The 12,844-nt window shown below is 39.9% G+C and overlaps 1 protein-coding gene across 2 annotated transcripts in view; it reads left to right on the top strand.

Moving 5' to 3' along the window:
* The window catches only part of LOC101859879 (cytochrome P450 3A24-like), a 15,706-nt gene extending 7,289 nt beyond the window's left edge, over positions 1 to 8,417 (top strand). For both annotated transcript variants that reach the window (XM_005105018.3, XM_005105019.2), the window contains exons 5-9: positions 3,288 to 3,422; positions 3,992 to 4,181; positions 6,840 to 6,994; positions 7,412 to 7,595; positions 8,012 to 8,417. In XM_005105018.3, coding sequence (XP_005105075.1) covers positions 3,288 to 3,422; positions 3,992 to 4,181; positions 6,840 to 6,994; positions 7,412 to 7,595; positions 8,012 to 8,343 — 996 coding nt within the window. In that variant the 3' untranslated portion in view covers positions 8,344 to 8,417. The remainder of the gene's footprint in view (positions 1 to 3,287; positions 3,423 to 3,991; positions 4,182 to 6,839; positions 6,995 to 7,411; positions 7,596 to 8,011) is intronic.
* Positions 8,418 to 12,844: the final 4,427 nt, after the last annotated feature.

The raw sequence follows: 12,844 nt of genomic DNA, 5'->3' as shown, positions 1-12,844 counted from the left end.
TCTTTCTATGTCTTTAAGCATTCCAGGCCAATACACGATTTGGCGGCTCTTTACTTGGACATCTCTATTCCCATGTGTCGGTGGTGAATTTTCTTTAATATGTCTTTCTGCAAAGCTGCAGGTATTAAAATTTGTTTTCCTTTTAGGGGTAACTTTGTGTAAATAACCAGTTCTTCACTAAAGGTCTAAAATGGCTTAGCCTCAAAGGGTACTTTAGAGATGTTTTCGGGCCAACCATTCTTTATGAAGTCTGTAAGTAGCTGCAACTGCTCATCTACCAGCTGGAGGCGTTTGATTTCTTTCAATTTTTCCTTTGACACTACAGCTTGTTGCATTACCATGTCAACAAATGCGCCTATTTCGTTTTCTAGAATTTCCGGTTTTGCTTTTGTCTCTGCAGTTCTGGACAGAGTGTCTGACAGCACCTGGTCCTTTTTTTGTATTTAATATCAACGTTGTATGCTTGGAGCCTGAGAATACATCGTTGTATCCTTGCCGGGCACTTGTCGTACGCCTTATTTTGTATTGCGACGAGAGGTTTGTTATCAGTTTTCACTGTTATTCTTCTGCCGTAAACATACTGATTGAACCTTTCCACGGCAAACACTATAGCCATTGTCTCTTTCTCTATCAAGGCATAATTTACTTCTGCACTGGTCATACTCGTCGTGGATGCAAAGGCAACTGGTTTGTTGTCCTGGAGCAGAACTGCTCCTAGTCCATCTTTACATGCTTCTGCTGACACGACCACAGGCTTGTTTGGATCAAAGAATGCCAGCACTGGGCTTGTGGAGAGGATCTCTTTTATGTCCCTCAGAGCTTTTTGGTGCTGGGACAACCATTGTCATCGTACTTCTGTCTGTTTCAGCTGATGGAGTGACTCAGTTTTCTGTAACATGTTTAGAATGTATTTCTTCAGATGCGTTACCATGCCAAGAAATCTCATCAGATCTTGTCTGTTGTTTGGTGCAAGCATGTTTTTTATGGCTGTGACCTTTGATGGATCCGTTTTTACTCCTGATTCCGTGAGTACATGTCCAAGGTACTTCAATTTTGTCTTTAAAAATTGCATTTTGTTTTGTTGAACATTAGTCCGTTTTCTCTTGCAATAATGTTCAACGAAGTCGTACATCGTTTACAATGTTCTTCTACTGATTGGCTCCAGATGCAAAGGTCATCTTCTTAGCTGACAACACCATCAATATCTCCAAAAAATCTATGTATCATTTTCTGGAAGACTTCAGGGGCTGACTCGATACCAAATGGCAGCCTGAGAAACTTGAATCTGCCAAACGGTGTTACAAAAGAACAGAGCTTCGAGCTTTAGTGATCTAGTGGTACTTTCTAGAAACCACTTGAGGCATCGAGCTTGGTGAAGTACTTGGCAACTTTCATCTCTATTGTTATTTCCTCTAGTGTAGGTAACTGGTTGGGTCCCCTTTTTATTAGCTCGTTTAGCCTTCTGGGAACAATGCAGACTCGGATGTCTCCATTTAGTTTCTGTACCATAATCATTGGGTTCACCCAGTTTGTCGGTTCTTTTATTTTTTCGATGACTCTAAGTCTCTGTTTCAACATTCAACTTTGGCTTCATCGCGAGAGGAACTTGTCTAGCCGCAGCAACAACAGGTGTGACGTTGTGGTCTACCTTAAAATGATGTGTATCCTTGATGCAGCCGTTCTCTCCAAAAATGCCGCTGTACTCCTTTAGTATATTTGATAATTCTGGAGGACTTTGATGTCCTGTTTGAGGCTTCATTTCATTGTTTCCTCAGGATGAGGTTAATTTCAGAACATATTTTCAATCCCAAAATTGACTGAGTATCGGGCGATGACGCCACCACGAAGTCCGCGTAATATTTCTTTCCTTTATGAAAACAAGGGAGGTGAACTTGGCCACTCACTTGGATTTTGTTCCCCGAGTAAGACGTCAGTCTTACTTTTGATGGGACTACCAGAGCATCAACTTGTCATTCCTGTGGTTCTGAAATGACATTAACTTGAGCTCCTGTGTCCAGCTTGACTTTTAACTGCTGACCTCTACAGTTGAGTTGAACAAACCAGTTTTGTTCCTCTTGTTTTGAGTTATTTATTGCACCTATGAAGAACTCTTCAACACTTCGTCTCTCATGGCGCCTTTGTTCTCTTGATTCCACGATTTACTTAACATTTTGTTTAGCTCTGCACACTTTGGCGAAGTGATTCTGTTTCTTGCACATGTTGCAAGTTATTTCCAAACACCGTACTTGTTCTAATTCTATGAGTGCTTCCGCATCTGTTGCAGTGGAAGGTTGATGTCTCGAATTTCTTCTTCTGTTTTCCTGGTGATTTGACGAATTTCTTTGTCTTCGCCACTTTCACTGCTTCTGCCTCCTCGCTCATTATGGTGAGCCCTTTTCCGGATTCTTCTTCCACTCTGCAAATAGACATTGCAGACTCAAATGTGAGGTCTGGCTCTCTGAACAGTCGTTCTTTTACTACCATTTTCAGTATTCCCACGACAATACGGTCTCTGATCATCTCTTCCTCCAAATGTTCATACTGGCAAAGCTTTGCAAAGCGATTCAGGTCTGTGACAAACTCGGCCATGGACTCAATCTGCTGCTGTACCCTACTGTTGAATTTGTATCGCTCTAGAGTCAAATAAAAATGTGAACAATGAAAATTGCGATTACAGAAGTAATGGCATGTGTTGTAAAGCTTGCCTGCTAATTACTATGGGGAAATATACGTTAGTTCTGGACTTCTGACATCACATTCAAACAGTTGTCCAATAATGCTGTACTCTTCAAGTGTTGGCCACTGTTTTGGTCTACTCGGTCAAAATGTTTTTCCTTGTCCTCAAACACAAGATTCAGTTCATTGTTGTATGCAATTGTCCTTTCTCACAGTTGTCTAAGAGCGAAGATAGCGTCTGTGTACCCTCTCCCTTTTCTGAAGCCCGTCTGCATCTCGCTCAGTAATGGTTCCACCTTGTGCCTTGGTGACTGTCACAAGATCTTTGTGTACATCTCGCCTGTGTGGCTCAGAAGTGAAATTGCTCTCTTTCTCACTGAGTGGGTATTCTTCTTTGCTGTTGTTGGGCAGTATGGTTCGTCTCGTTGTTTCAGGTGTGTGTGTGTGTGTGTGTGTGTGTGTGTGTGTGTGTGTGTGTGTGTGTGAATGTTGTATGCATTACATGCTTCTTTTACCCTGCGGTCTGTTTATTTTGTTTTTCCACTGCTCAAATCGAGAATGCACTATTGTAGTTATTTCTACTCTAATACTCAAACATTCTTTTGTTCCAGACTAACTGCATCGGAAAAGAAGACGACCAGTTCACTCACTACTCCAAGAATATCTTTAAAATCCGCAGTAAGATATCTATGTATCTTGTGTTGCTTCTTATCAGGTTTCCGATCTTGCAGCAGTTTCTTGTCAAGGTAAGCTGTAGCGCATTTTGTTTACTTATTGCATGAAATTTGACTTGTTCTTCTTAAAATGTATGGGCAGTGAACAGGCAGAGGGTGGTTAGAGGGCGTCAGAGGTAGGCCTCCGGGGTTTTTTTAGCGTTTATTCCTTTGTTTCTTGCGGTCTGGCTGTCATTTTCCCCAGCACCTATTATTGTTCTCATGTTCATTATTACACACACTCGGAATTTGTTTGATAGATTTTGGAAAGAAGAGGAAAGGAACAAAAGAAAGAAAGGAAGAAAGAAAGAAAAAAGAAAGAACAAAAGAAAGGAACAAGCACAGATAAAAAGACAGAAAGAAAAACAGAAAGAAAGGCAGACAGACAGAAATAAAGAAAGGAAGAGAAAATGAGAAAGAGGACATTGTCAGCACAGAGGAAACTGGGACTTTGACGGTTAGTTGCCAGTTAGATTATATTTATTTCATAGATCTTTGCCAAGTCACTTACTGTGACCATTAGTACCTTGAAAATAAAATAATCATCATGGTAAATGATATAGTTTTCTAATCTATCACATACATTCTTTCCTCTACAATAGACACTGAAGCTGGAATATTTCGACCCTGTATACCAAGATGCTGATCAGTACTTCAGATCTGTTCTCAGGCCATCTGTCAAACACAGAGAACAACTGCAGAGAGAGGGGAAAAAGAACCCCACCGACTTTCTACAGCAGCTCGTGAACGCTAAAATAGGTTCTCGGACAGATGGTGAAAGGACGTCCACAGGTATATCATAATGGTTTTGTTTGTCACGACACGGTGAAGCCAGACGCTGGTCACATTTAAGGGCATATGTGAGGCAGCGTGGTGGAATCAGGCTCTCGTCAATTTTTGGGCATGTAGAGGTATTGGTATCATCTTAAAGCTTGTTCACTTGTCTTTATTTGGATGGAAAAAATATCCATTTATCTTGAATACAAGTCGACATATTTTCGAAAGAAATAGGTGGGGGTTCACCTTTTTCAGAGATAAAATTAGTGAGAAAATGTCCGCCAAAGATTAGTTGTTTATTTAGCTTAAGAGTCTGTGATAATTGAAAATTTACATTTTTTGTGTGCCTTTAATCAACGGTTTTTAAAAAGAAAAATCCACACCTCATTGAGTTCCTTAATGAGTATGATAAAAATCTACAAACCTGTGGAAAAAGGCACTTTTCTTCACTTTGAATATTTTGACGAGAGCCTGATTCCACCCCGCTGCCTCACATATCAAGTTATTGATATCATGTTAAAGCTTTTCATTTGTCTTGATTTGATGAAAAAACAAAAACAAATGCCCGTATATTGTAAATAGAAGGCATTATATTAGTGATTGAAGGAGTGGGGTCTTCTAATGTCAGAGTTAAAATCAGTCAGATAATACCCACCTTAGACTGGCGATTTCCAAAGATCCAGTGTCCTTGGAAATGGCAAACTTTCATTTTTGAAAATTCTGATCAACGTATAAAATAAAATCCTCCCAGAAATATGGCTTTTAATGGACAGAAAATGTAATGAGCTGAATAAAGAGAAAAAATGGAATGAAAAATAAATAACGGTTGGGTAAAAAGTTATTTTTATTCGATTTCATCATTTTGCTGACGCCTTATTCAACCACGATGTCATACATGTTATGATTATTTCATGGGCAATTTGTTCAACGGTACTAAGTCTAGAGAGCAAAAAGTGTGTAATTCTTTAAACAATTAATTGTCACAACTTTATTAATCTTTTCTTGTATTTTTCAAAATTTAAAGTTTGACATTTTTTAGAATAAATAGTTATTGAACACGTGTAATAGATCCCACAGATTACGAAACTGCAATAATTTTTTAACTCAAAATTTGGAACATTGGGGAATTGAACAGTTTATTGACGATATGATGATTCTACATGTTCACTTAAAATATTTGTTCGGTTTTGTAAGTTTTTGAGGTAGTGCCCTGTGGTGTATGGGGCTTAAGTAAAGTGTCGTGCTGTCTTCTTTTTCACTATAAAACTTAAGGCACAAACAGCTTGCAAATTTTGTCAAACTTTCTGCTTCACGAGCCTGGTCTGAAATAGCTGTGAGCAATTATGCTTTGCCTTTATTTGCTTTGCCCAGATTCTCTAAAAGCAAGCAACCCCCCTCCCTTCACAATATATTTTCAAGTTAAGATAATTATGATACAGTTTTGTAAAATCACGTACCACCTGGAATTTCAAGGTCAAACTGATGACATAAAATGTGGATTTGCAGCGGGTAAAGATACCCGGAATGCCATCATCGCCCTAAAGATTCTCATGGAAAGGCCAGTTGGGGTTCAGATCGATCCCAAGCTCTGCCAAGTTGAGTGCTCTAAAGCATTTGACAAATCGATACATGAACAACTTTTAACATCCTAACAGATTTGTACATAAATGAAAAAGACAAAATGATTCTGAAAAACCTTTATTGGAAGCAACAGGCAGAAATCAGTGTCGATAGCAGAGGAGTAGCACAAGGATGTGTCTTACCTTCAAATCTCTTAAATTTATACAGATGGGATACAGCCTAACACCAGTAATTTTGAAGGAGTCAGAATAGGCGGTCACAATATTAAGAACCTACGGTACGCTGATGATAGTCTTGATATTGGACTCTGAGTGACATGGAAAAGCGAAGAGAAGAGCCGACAGCTGAAGGTCAAGAAAACAGAATGAAACGTGATCTCAACAAGGGCTGACATCTCTGGATGCAACATTTTATATGAAAGCGAAAGAATAAAACAGGGTAATATGTTTAAATACTTTGGTCGCACAACGAAGCGAGTAGGAAAAATTGGCACAAAGATAAAATAAGAGGATTGCAGTAGCTAAGGAAACTTTCAGCAAATTGAAACCAATCCCCTAATAGTAACATAACAGTGAACACAAAAATAAGAACCCTGAAAGCGTACGTTTGGTCAGTCCTTTTGTATGGGTGCGAGAGTTGGACACTAAACAAGAACACGGAGAGTAGACTGGAATTCACCGACATGGGGCATTTAAGGAGAACACTTACAATCTCGTGGACGGAGAGGAAAATATACAGATAAATGCTCCAAATTAGCACAAAAGAAGGATTCCTTGGCTACATAAATAGATCAAATAGACTTGAGAAACTTCTGCTGTCTGGAGAGAGAGCGGGAAAGAAGAACACAGGAAGACAAAGATGGCCTGAATAACTTTGCAACGAATAACTCATAGAGAAAAAACGAGATGATCAAGAAAACACAAAATAAAGGAATGGGCTGCCATAATCGTCAATGTCAGCTCAAGACCTGTTAAGAAAAAGAAATTGACATATTGTACGATGCATATCGTCTCCCGCATATTTTCTTACCCGGAACTTACATACTTGATATCTGGCATAGTTACACATTCATTATTATCTCTCCTTGAACAGGTCTCGCAAATGGACACGGTCCTGAGGTCTCCCAATCACTTACGGAAGAAGAGCTTGTTGCGCAGTCGCTCCTCATTATCTTTGCAGGCTTTGAGACCACAGCCACTACGTTACAGATGGCTCTCTACCTGCTGGCTAGACATCCCGACATACAGGTTTGTGGGAGCTTTTTGTTTATTTTTTGAGGGGGGGGGATGCAGCCTATATTTTTACTATGTATAATTGTTGTTGCATGTTTCAGGTGGAAGAGGAAAAGATAAGGGGAGGGGGAAGGGGGGGGGGAGTTAATGTTTGCTATTTATGTGCTCTCTATATTTCGATGGGCGAGGGGGGGGGGGGTAATTCATTGAAGGTTACACATATAATATTATTTTAAAATCTGAAAGCATTGTTATTATTTAAATGGGTAATACTACAAATTTTCGTTGTACAATATGGAAAAAAAATGACAACAGCCCAGCCATCCCAAAAAGCAATCAACGAATACGTCAGTCAAAAGGTAAATTGTACCACATTTCAATAATCATAATCGTATCCCCTATGCTCACACCCCATTCCCGCTCACTCCACAGGATAAGCTCTATGAGGAGATTCAGACGGTTGTGACGTCACAGAGTCCGAGCCACGAGGAGCTGGGTCAACTGATCTACATGGAGCAAGTCATTAACGAAACCCTGCGCCTCTACCCCCCGGTACCACTGATCAACAGGAAGGCTAGTGAGACCAGGACCTACGGATCAGTCACAATACCCAAAGGTAGAGGAGCTTAGAGGTATACAACATCCTAGCAGAAAGACCGACAAACTCGGTAACAATTTTCTCACTACTAGGGAATTGACCTCGGGTCTCCTGGGTTCGAAAGTGAAAAACATCACAGTAAACATTTTTTAGGTGTTTGAATAATTGAATAATATAATTTACCTGTTATAAAGTTTGATCAAGTATTTCGAAACGTCAATATTTAGGAATCCGTTGTTAATGTTCACCACTGCACACCCCCAGAAACCGGTGTCTGTGGAGTAGGCCTACGAGAAAGGCTTTTGTCCGTTACTAAGCTCTTATTGTTTGAAGAAGCTCACCGCCCAAGTGATCAAATTTCGTCGATATGGATGTAAAACTTTAAGAATTACAGTTATACTTCAACATAACCTACGTCACACTTTTTCTCTTAGGTGCTGAAGTCGTTGTCCCACTTGGGCTGATTCTGAAAGACCCCAAGCATTTTCCTGATCCAGAGAAATTCGACCCTGATCGCTTCACAGAAGAAAATAAGGCCAAGAGAAATCCAATGGCCTTCATGCCTTTCGGGCAAGGTCCTCGGCTCTGTATCGGCATGAGGTTGGCCTACCTGGAGGTAAAAATGGCGCTCGTGCACCTGTTGAGGAAGGTCAAGGTTGAGATGAACGAGAGAACGGAACCAAAGAAAGGCGAAGACGTGGTTGTGTCGTCACAAGGGTTGATAGTCATTGACAAGCCCATCAAACTGGCCTGTAAATTGAGATAAAGCCAAGAAAAACATTAACACACGCACACACAAACAGACACAGACACGCAAACACACATACACACATTCACACTCACACACACACACACACACACACACACACACACACACGCACACACACACAAACACACACACACACACACACACACACACACACACACACACACACACACACACGCGCGCACAACCTTGGTGGTTCTTTCTGTACAGGGAAAACAGTTGTGCTTTAATACTTTATGATACCAAGAAAACGTTTTTATCTAAATCAAAATTATTTTTCTTAATGGGATTGTTTATTATGATAAGTGCGTTGTTGTATGAGAATAAAGCTAACGTGCAGCTTAGTACCGTAAAGTCATAATATTATAGTGTTTACAAACCTTTTATTGTAAGCTCTTCTCCACCTGCCCTACTTTTATAAAGAGGGGGAGGGTGGGTGGCTACGCCCCCAACGTCCCGATTTGGCTCAAAATTATGGAATATGAGTTATTTTTGGTTCTTCAAACTCCCCTGCAATTATTTCATCGCATAAGAACCCCCTAAAAGCCGTATTTCTCCCCACACCGGGCATGCATGTCACCACCATTTCTATATAAAGTCAATATTTTATTTTTCCCTATCGGCCGTTTTCTCGAAACGCGATTGTCCTCTATACTTTTAAAAATTACTCCACCCTTTTTCATCCAATATTCACGATATATTCACAGAATGAAGAGAATTTGTACTAAAACTTTGTCTTTTTAATTTTTTATGTATGTGATTGTCTTATACAGATGGCCGTTAGTGTAGGCTCGACTATTCTTGATTCCAGATGTTTCTACAATCAGAAGTCTACGTTTGTTGATAATTGATCTATTGCTATTAGAATATAGAGGCTGTCGTAATAATGTGACTCCAACATTATTTAAAAAGAAAAAAAAATTATTCATAGCAAAACTGAATTTATTTACACATCCATGTGCCCCTTTCAAGATAAGATCAGCTATGTTGACTGAGGCAAGTGAAAATGTATCCCACAACTGAAATCTTTAAATTAAAACAGGGAGGGAAAAATCGGTATCGTGATCAACATTAAATTCGTTGTAATAATGTCCACCTATTTAGGGTGAGTCACTACTCCAGTTTGACACCATACTGGGCTATGGTGCTGGTTGTGCTTGTTCAAATAAAAAACTGGACACTTTTGAATATTAAGGGTTGTTTTGGGGCATTTTTCAGGGATCCCAGGTACTTGGCTGTGTCTTATCTGAAATTGACGTTAATGCGGAGGTTCTGCCACTTGAAATTAAAGTGTAGGTATTGCTATGTCCCCAACGGCCCCATTCAGATCATTTGGGAGGCGGGCATCATATCCTGCCTTTCAGAGCCAACCGTGGTTGAGAGGGATACAACTTTACATCAGAAGGGTCGAGAAACTCGATACAAATTCTATCCTCTCTGAAATCGAACTCGGGTCTCCTGCATGCGACTGCGAAGCGCCGAACCTTCACACCATAGATGGTATTACTGCCGGTTAGATAACACAACAATGTTGAAATATTATGGTAGTAATATGTTATCCAGGATTCTTCTTGTTACCAGACCTATTATATTGATATACTTATTGGCTGTAGCATGATGTTTACTTTTAGCCTTGCAAAACTATACTAAGCGTTTGAAAACCAGCACATTATGTCTCCTAAGAATACATTTCCAACCTGCCATGTTCTCTGAATTTATAGAGAAAGGTGGAGGAAGTGAGGGGTTGGATGTTCTGAACACCATGGGCTGGTTTAAAGAGTGGTCAAGTGCATCCAAGTCGTAGACCAGATTAAATGCTTGAGTGAAATCATTTGAAATACCCAATATTTCAAGAGTAGGACTAAAACAGTCGCTTTGGCCATTCTGTCCAGCTGGGCCCAGAACCCCAAAACGGGCTTTTTTTCGTTATTAATTACGGGGTTAGCTCATCGCCAGACTGAAACTGACCTCTGACAGGATCTAGCCCGCATTCCGTATTTTGCTAATGCTTTGTTTATATAAAAAAACGCAGCGTAAACCTGCTTCGTTGTTCATTAGTCCATCTTGAAACGCTCTCGTGTACACTCTCGTGTAACATTTCTAAATAACAGTTTATCATCCCAGAATGACACACACCAAGATCAGTGTTTCTAACCGGTAGTTTGAGTAGACCAGTCAGAGGTAAAATTGATAAAATCAACATAAGCTGCTGGGATCCTAGAAATCTCTCTCTCTCTCTCTCTCTCTCTCTCTCTCTCTCTCTCTCTCTCTCATACACACGGGCGTGCTTAAACACACACACGCACTCACATACAATAGAATCTAGTATCCAAAAGAAACTTGAAAATTTAATCACTCAATCTTCATGTTAAAGTCTCGCAGTACCCTTTATTGAAGGACATTAATTTAAAGCTGAGTAAATTCTGCATCTTCTGACACATTATTTTGAAGGGCATTATTACCTGTTATTTCATCCTAAATATCACAGACAGTTGCAAACAACGTGTCTGATTTGGGAGCGTAGTCACGTTTCTTCAGCTGTTGTTTCATGGGACTCCACATATTATCTGTAGGATTCATATCGGGGTTATTTTCTGGTGACCACTCTATTGTTGGTGCGATTTGGCTTCCGAGAATTATATAGAGGCGCTGCCGCTGTGAGAAGGTGCTTTGTTGTGCATGAAGATGTCTTCTTTAATGACACCATGACGAAAATAAGGATAAGACATTACATTCTAGAACTTGAACGATGTAGTCCACTAAACGAAGTCATCCCTTGATTCTCACGAGTGCGGTTTTCTTCTTTCCAGCCAGACCATCTCAAGCCATGTCAGTTTCATCGCCTCTGTTCCTCATTGACAGACGATTATGTCCTTAATCTAATTCACCCAGTATATATATATGCAAAAAGCGTTTGTGCTCTGCACAAAACCAATGGCTCTTAAACAGAATACTAATTAACACATTCTAAGTTAAATCCTCGAATCTGTTTTGGAAAAATCGTTATAAGATGCCCTTAATCGCGGAGACAATAATATTCTATATTCATTTGATAATCAATACATGTCTATTTCACCAAGGCTAAAGCATCTCTATACATGAAACTACAAACTGACTTTTAAATTTAATTGATTTCACACAATGTTGTCAAGTCTGATTGTTCAAGATTAGTTTTGAATGATCATATCTAAGGCGACTCTAATCGGAGATGACATATTCATATTCTCTGATGATGCAGAATTCCTTTAGCTTTCAATAGATATGTTGCATGGGCTGGTAGTGCATACATTTTTGAGTTTCTTTTGGACGTCACGGTATATACAAACTCAAGCACTCGCACTTTAACTTTCTTACACACAAACCAACTGAATATAGCAGACCATGAGCGAAAGTGCCAGATAGAATGTAGGGCGACATAAAACCAAAAAAGATAGGAACGAGAGAAAAGAGTGGGTTTTGGAAATGCTCGAAAACTCTGCGTTATTGCGGATTACCTTTAAAAATGCGTTTACTTTACTATTTGTAAACTAGATAACGCATGAATCCACATTTTGTCGTCGGAATATTTTTTTTTTAAATTCTAGGATAATATAAAACTGCTCTAAATTGTGTGTGCTTGGACACGATAGTAAATACATAATATCCACCTCCTTTTCAGGTCTTCCTACTTTACTTGTGGACACATTTAAAACTTCATTGGTCGCAACCGTTTATTCATTTTGTGTAAGACAGAGTTTTATTTGTTTTTCTTCTATTAGCCAACTTTTATTTATCATTCTTTTATACGACGCTACTTGCTTTCTTTAACCGACTACCCACTAAACGGGATTTGGGAAGCATGTCAGATCACGCCATCCGTCAGAGCTGTCAGCCTAAATGGACGGCACATGACCATCAATACGACGAGATCTTTTCGGGATCAAGGCTAAAATCTCTCCCAAGACCTGCCCTGAATCAATGTCGGCAAATTAGCAGTGAAGGCGCTTTGAAAAGTGAAGACAGTCGAGAGGCTGAAGTGTTCCTCTATTTGTCTGCCTCTTTGTTTCTTTCTACATTTTTTTCTTATTCACTCACTGACACTCTGACTTTCCATAAGGCTATTTCTTTCTTTCTGTCTTGTTCTTTCTTGCTAGTTTACTTTCTCTCTCTCTCTCTCTCTATCTCTCTCTCTCTCTCTCTCTCTCTCTCTCTCTCTCTCTCTCTCTCTTTCTCTCTCTCCCTCTTCCTCCCCCTTTCTCTCCCTCCCTCTCCCTCCCTCCTTCTCTCTTTCTCTCTCTCTCTCTCTCTCTCTCTCTCTTTCTTTCATTCTCTTCCCTTCTCATGCTCTTTGTCTTATCTCTTTATGTCTACCTTTCGATTTTTCATAGCCCCTCCCCCTCTCTCTCTCCCTCCCTCCCTCTCTCTACCTCTCTCTTTCGCTCTCTCTCGCTCTCTCTCGCTCTCTATCTCACTTTCTTTCTCTCTCTCTCTTATTATTTTGTCTCTCCCCCCCCTCTCTCCC

Source organism: Aplysia californica, unplaced genomic scaffold (genome assembly GCF_000002075.1).
Source record: "Aplysia californica isolate F4 #8 unplaced genomic scaffold, AplCal3.0 scaffold00448, whole genome shotgun sequence".
Taxonomy (NCBI): domain Eukaryota; kingdom Metazoa; phylum Mollusca; class Gastropoda; order Aplysiida; family Aplysiidae; genus Aplysia; species Aplysia californica.
Note: the sequence above shows the minus strand (reverse complement) of the source record. Positions and strands in the feature narration are given on the sequence as shown.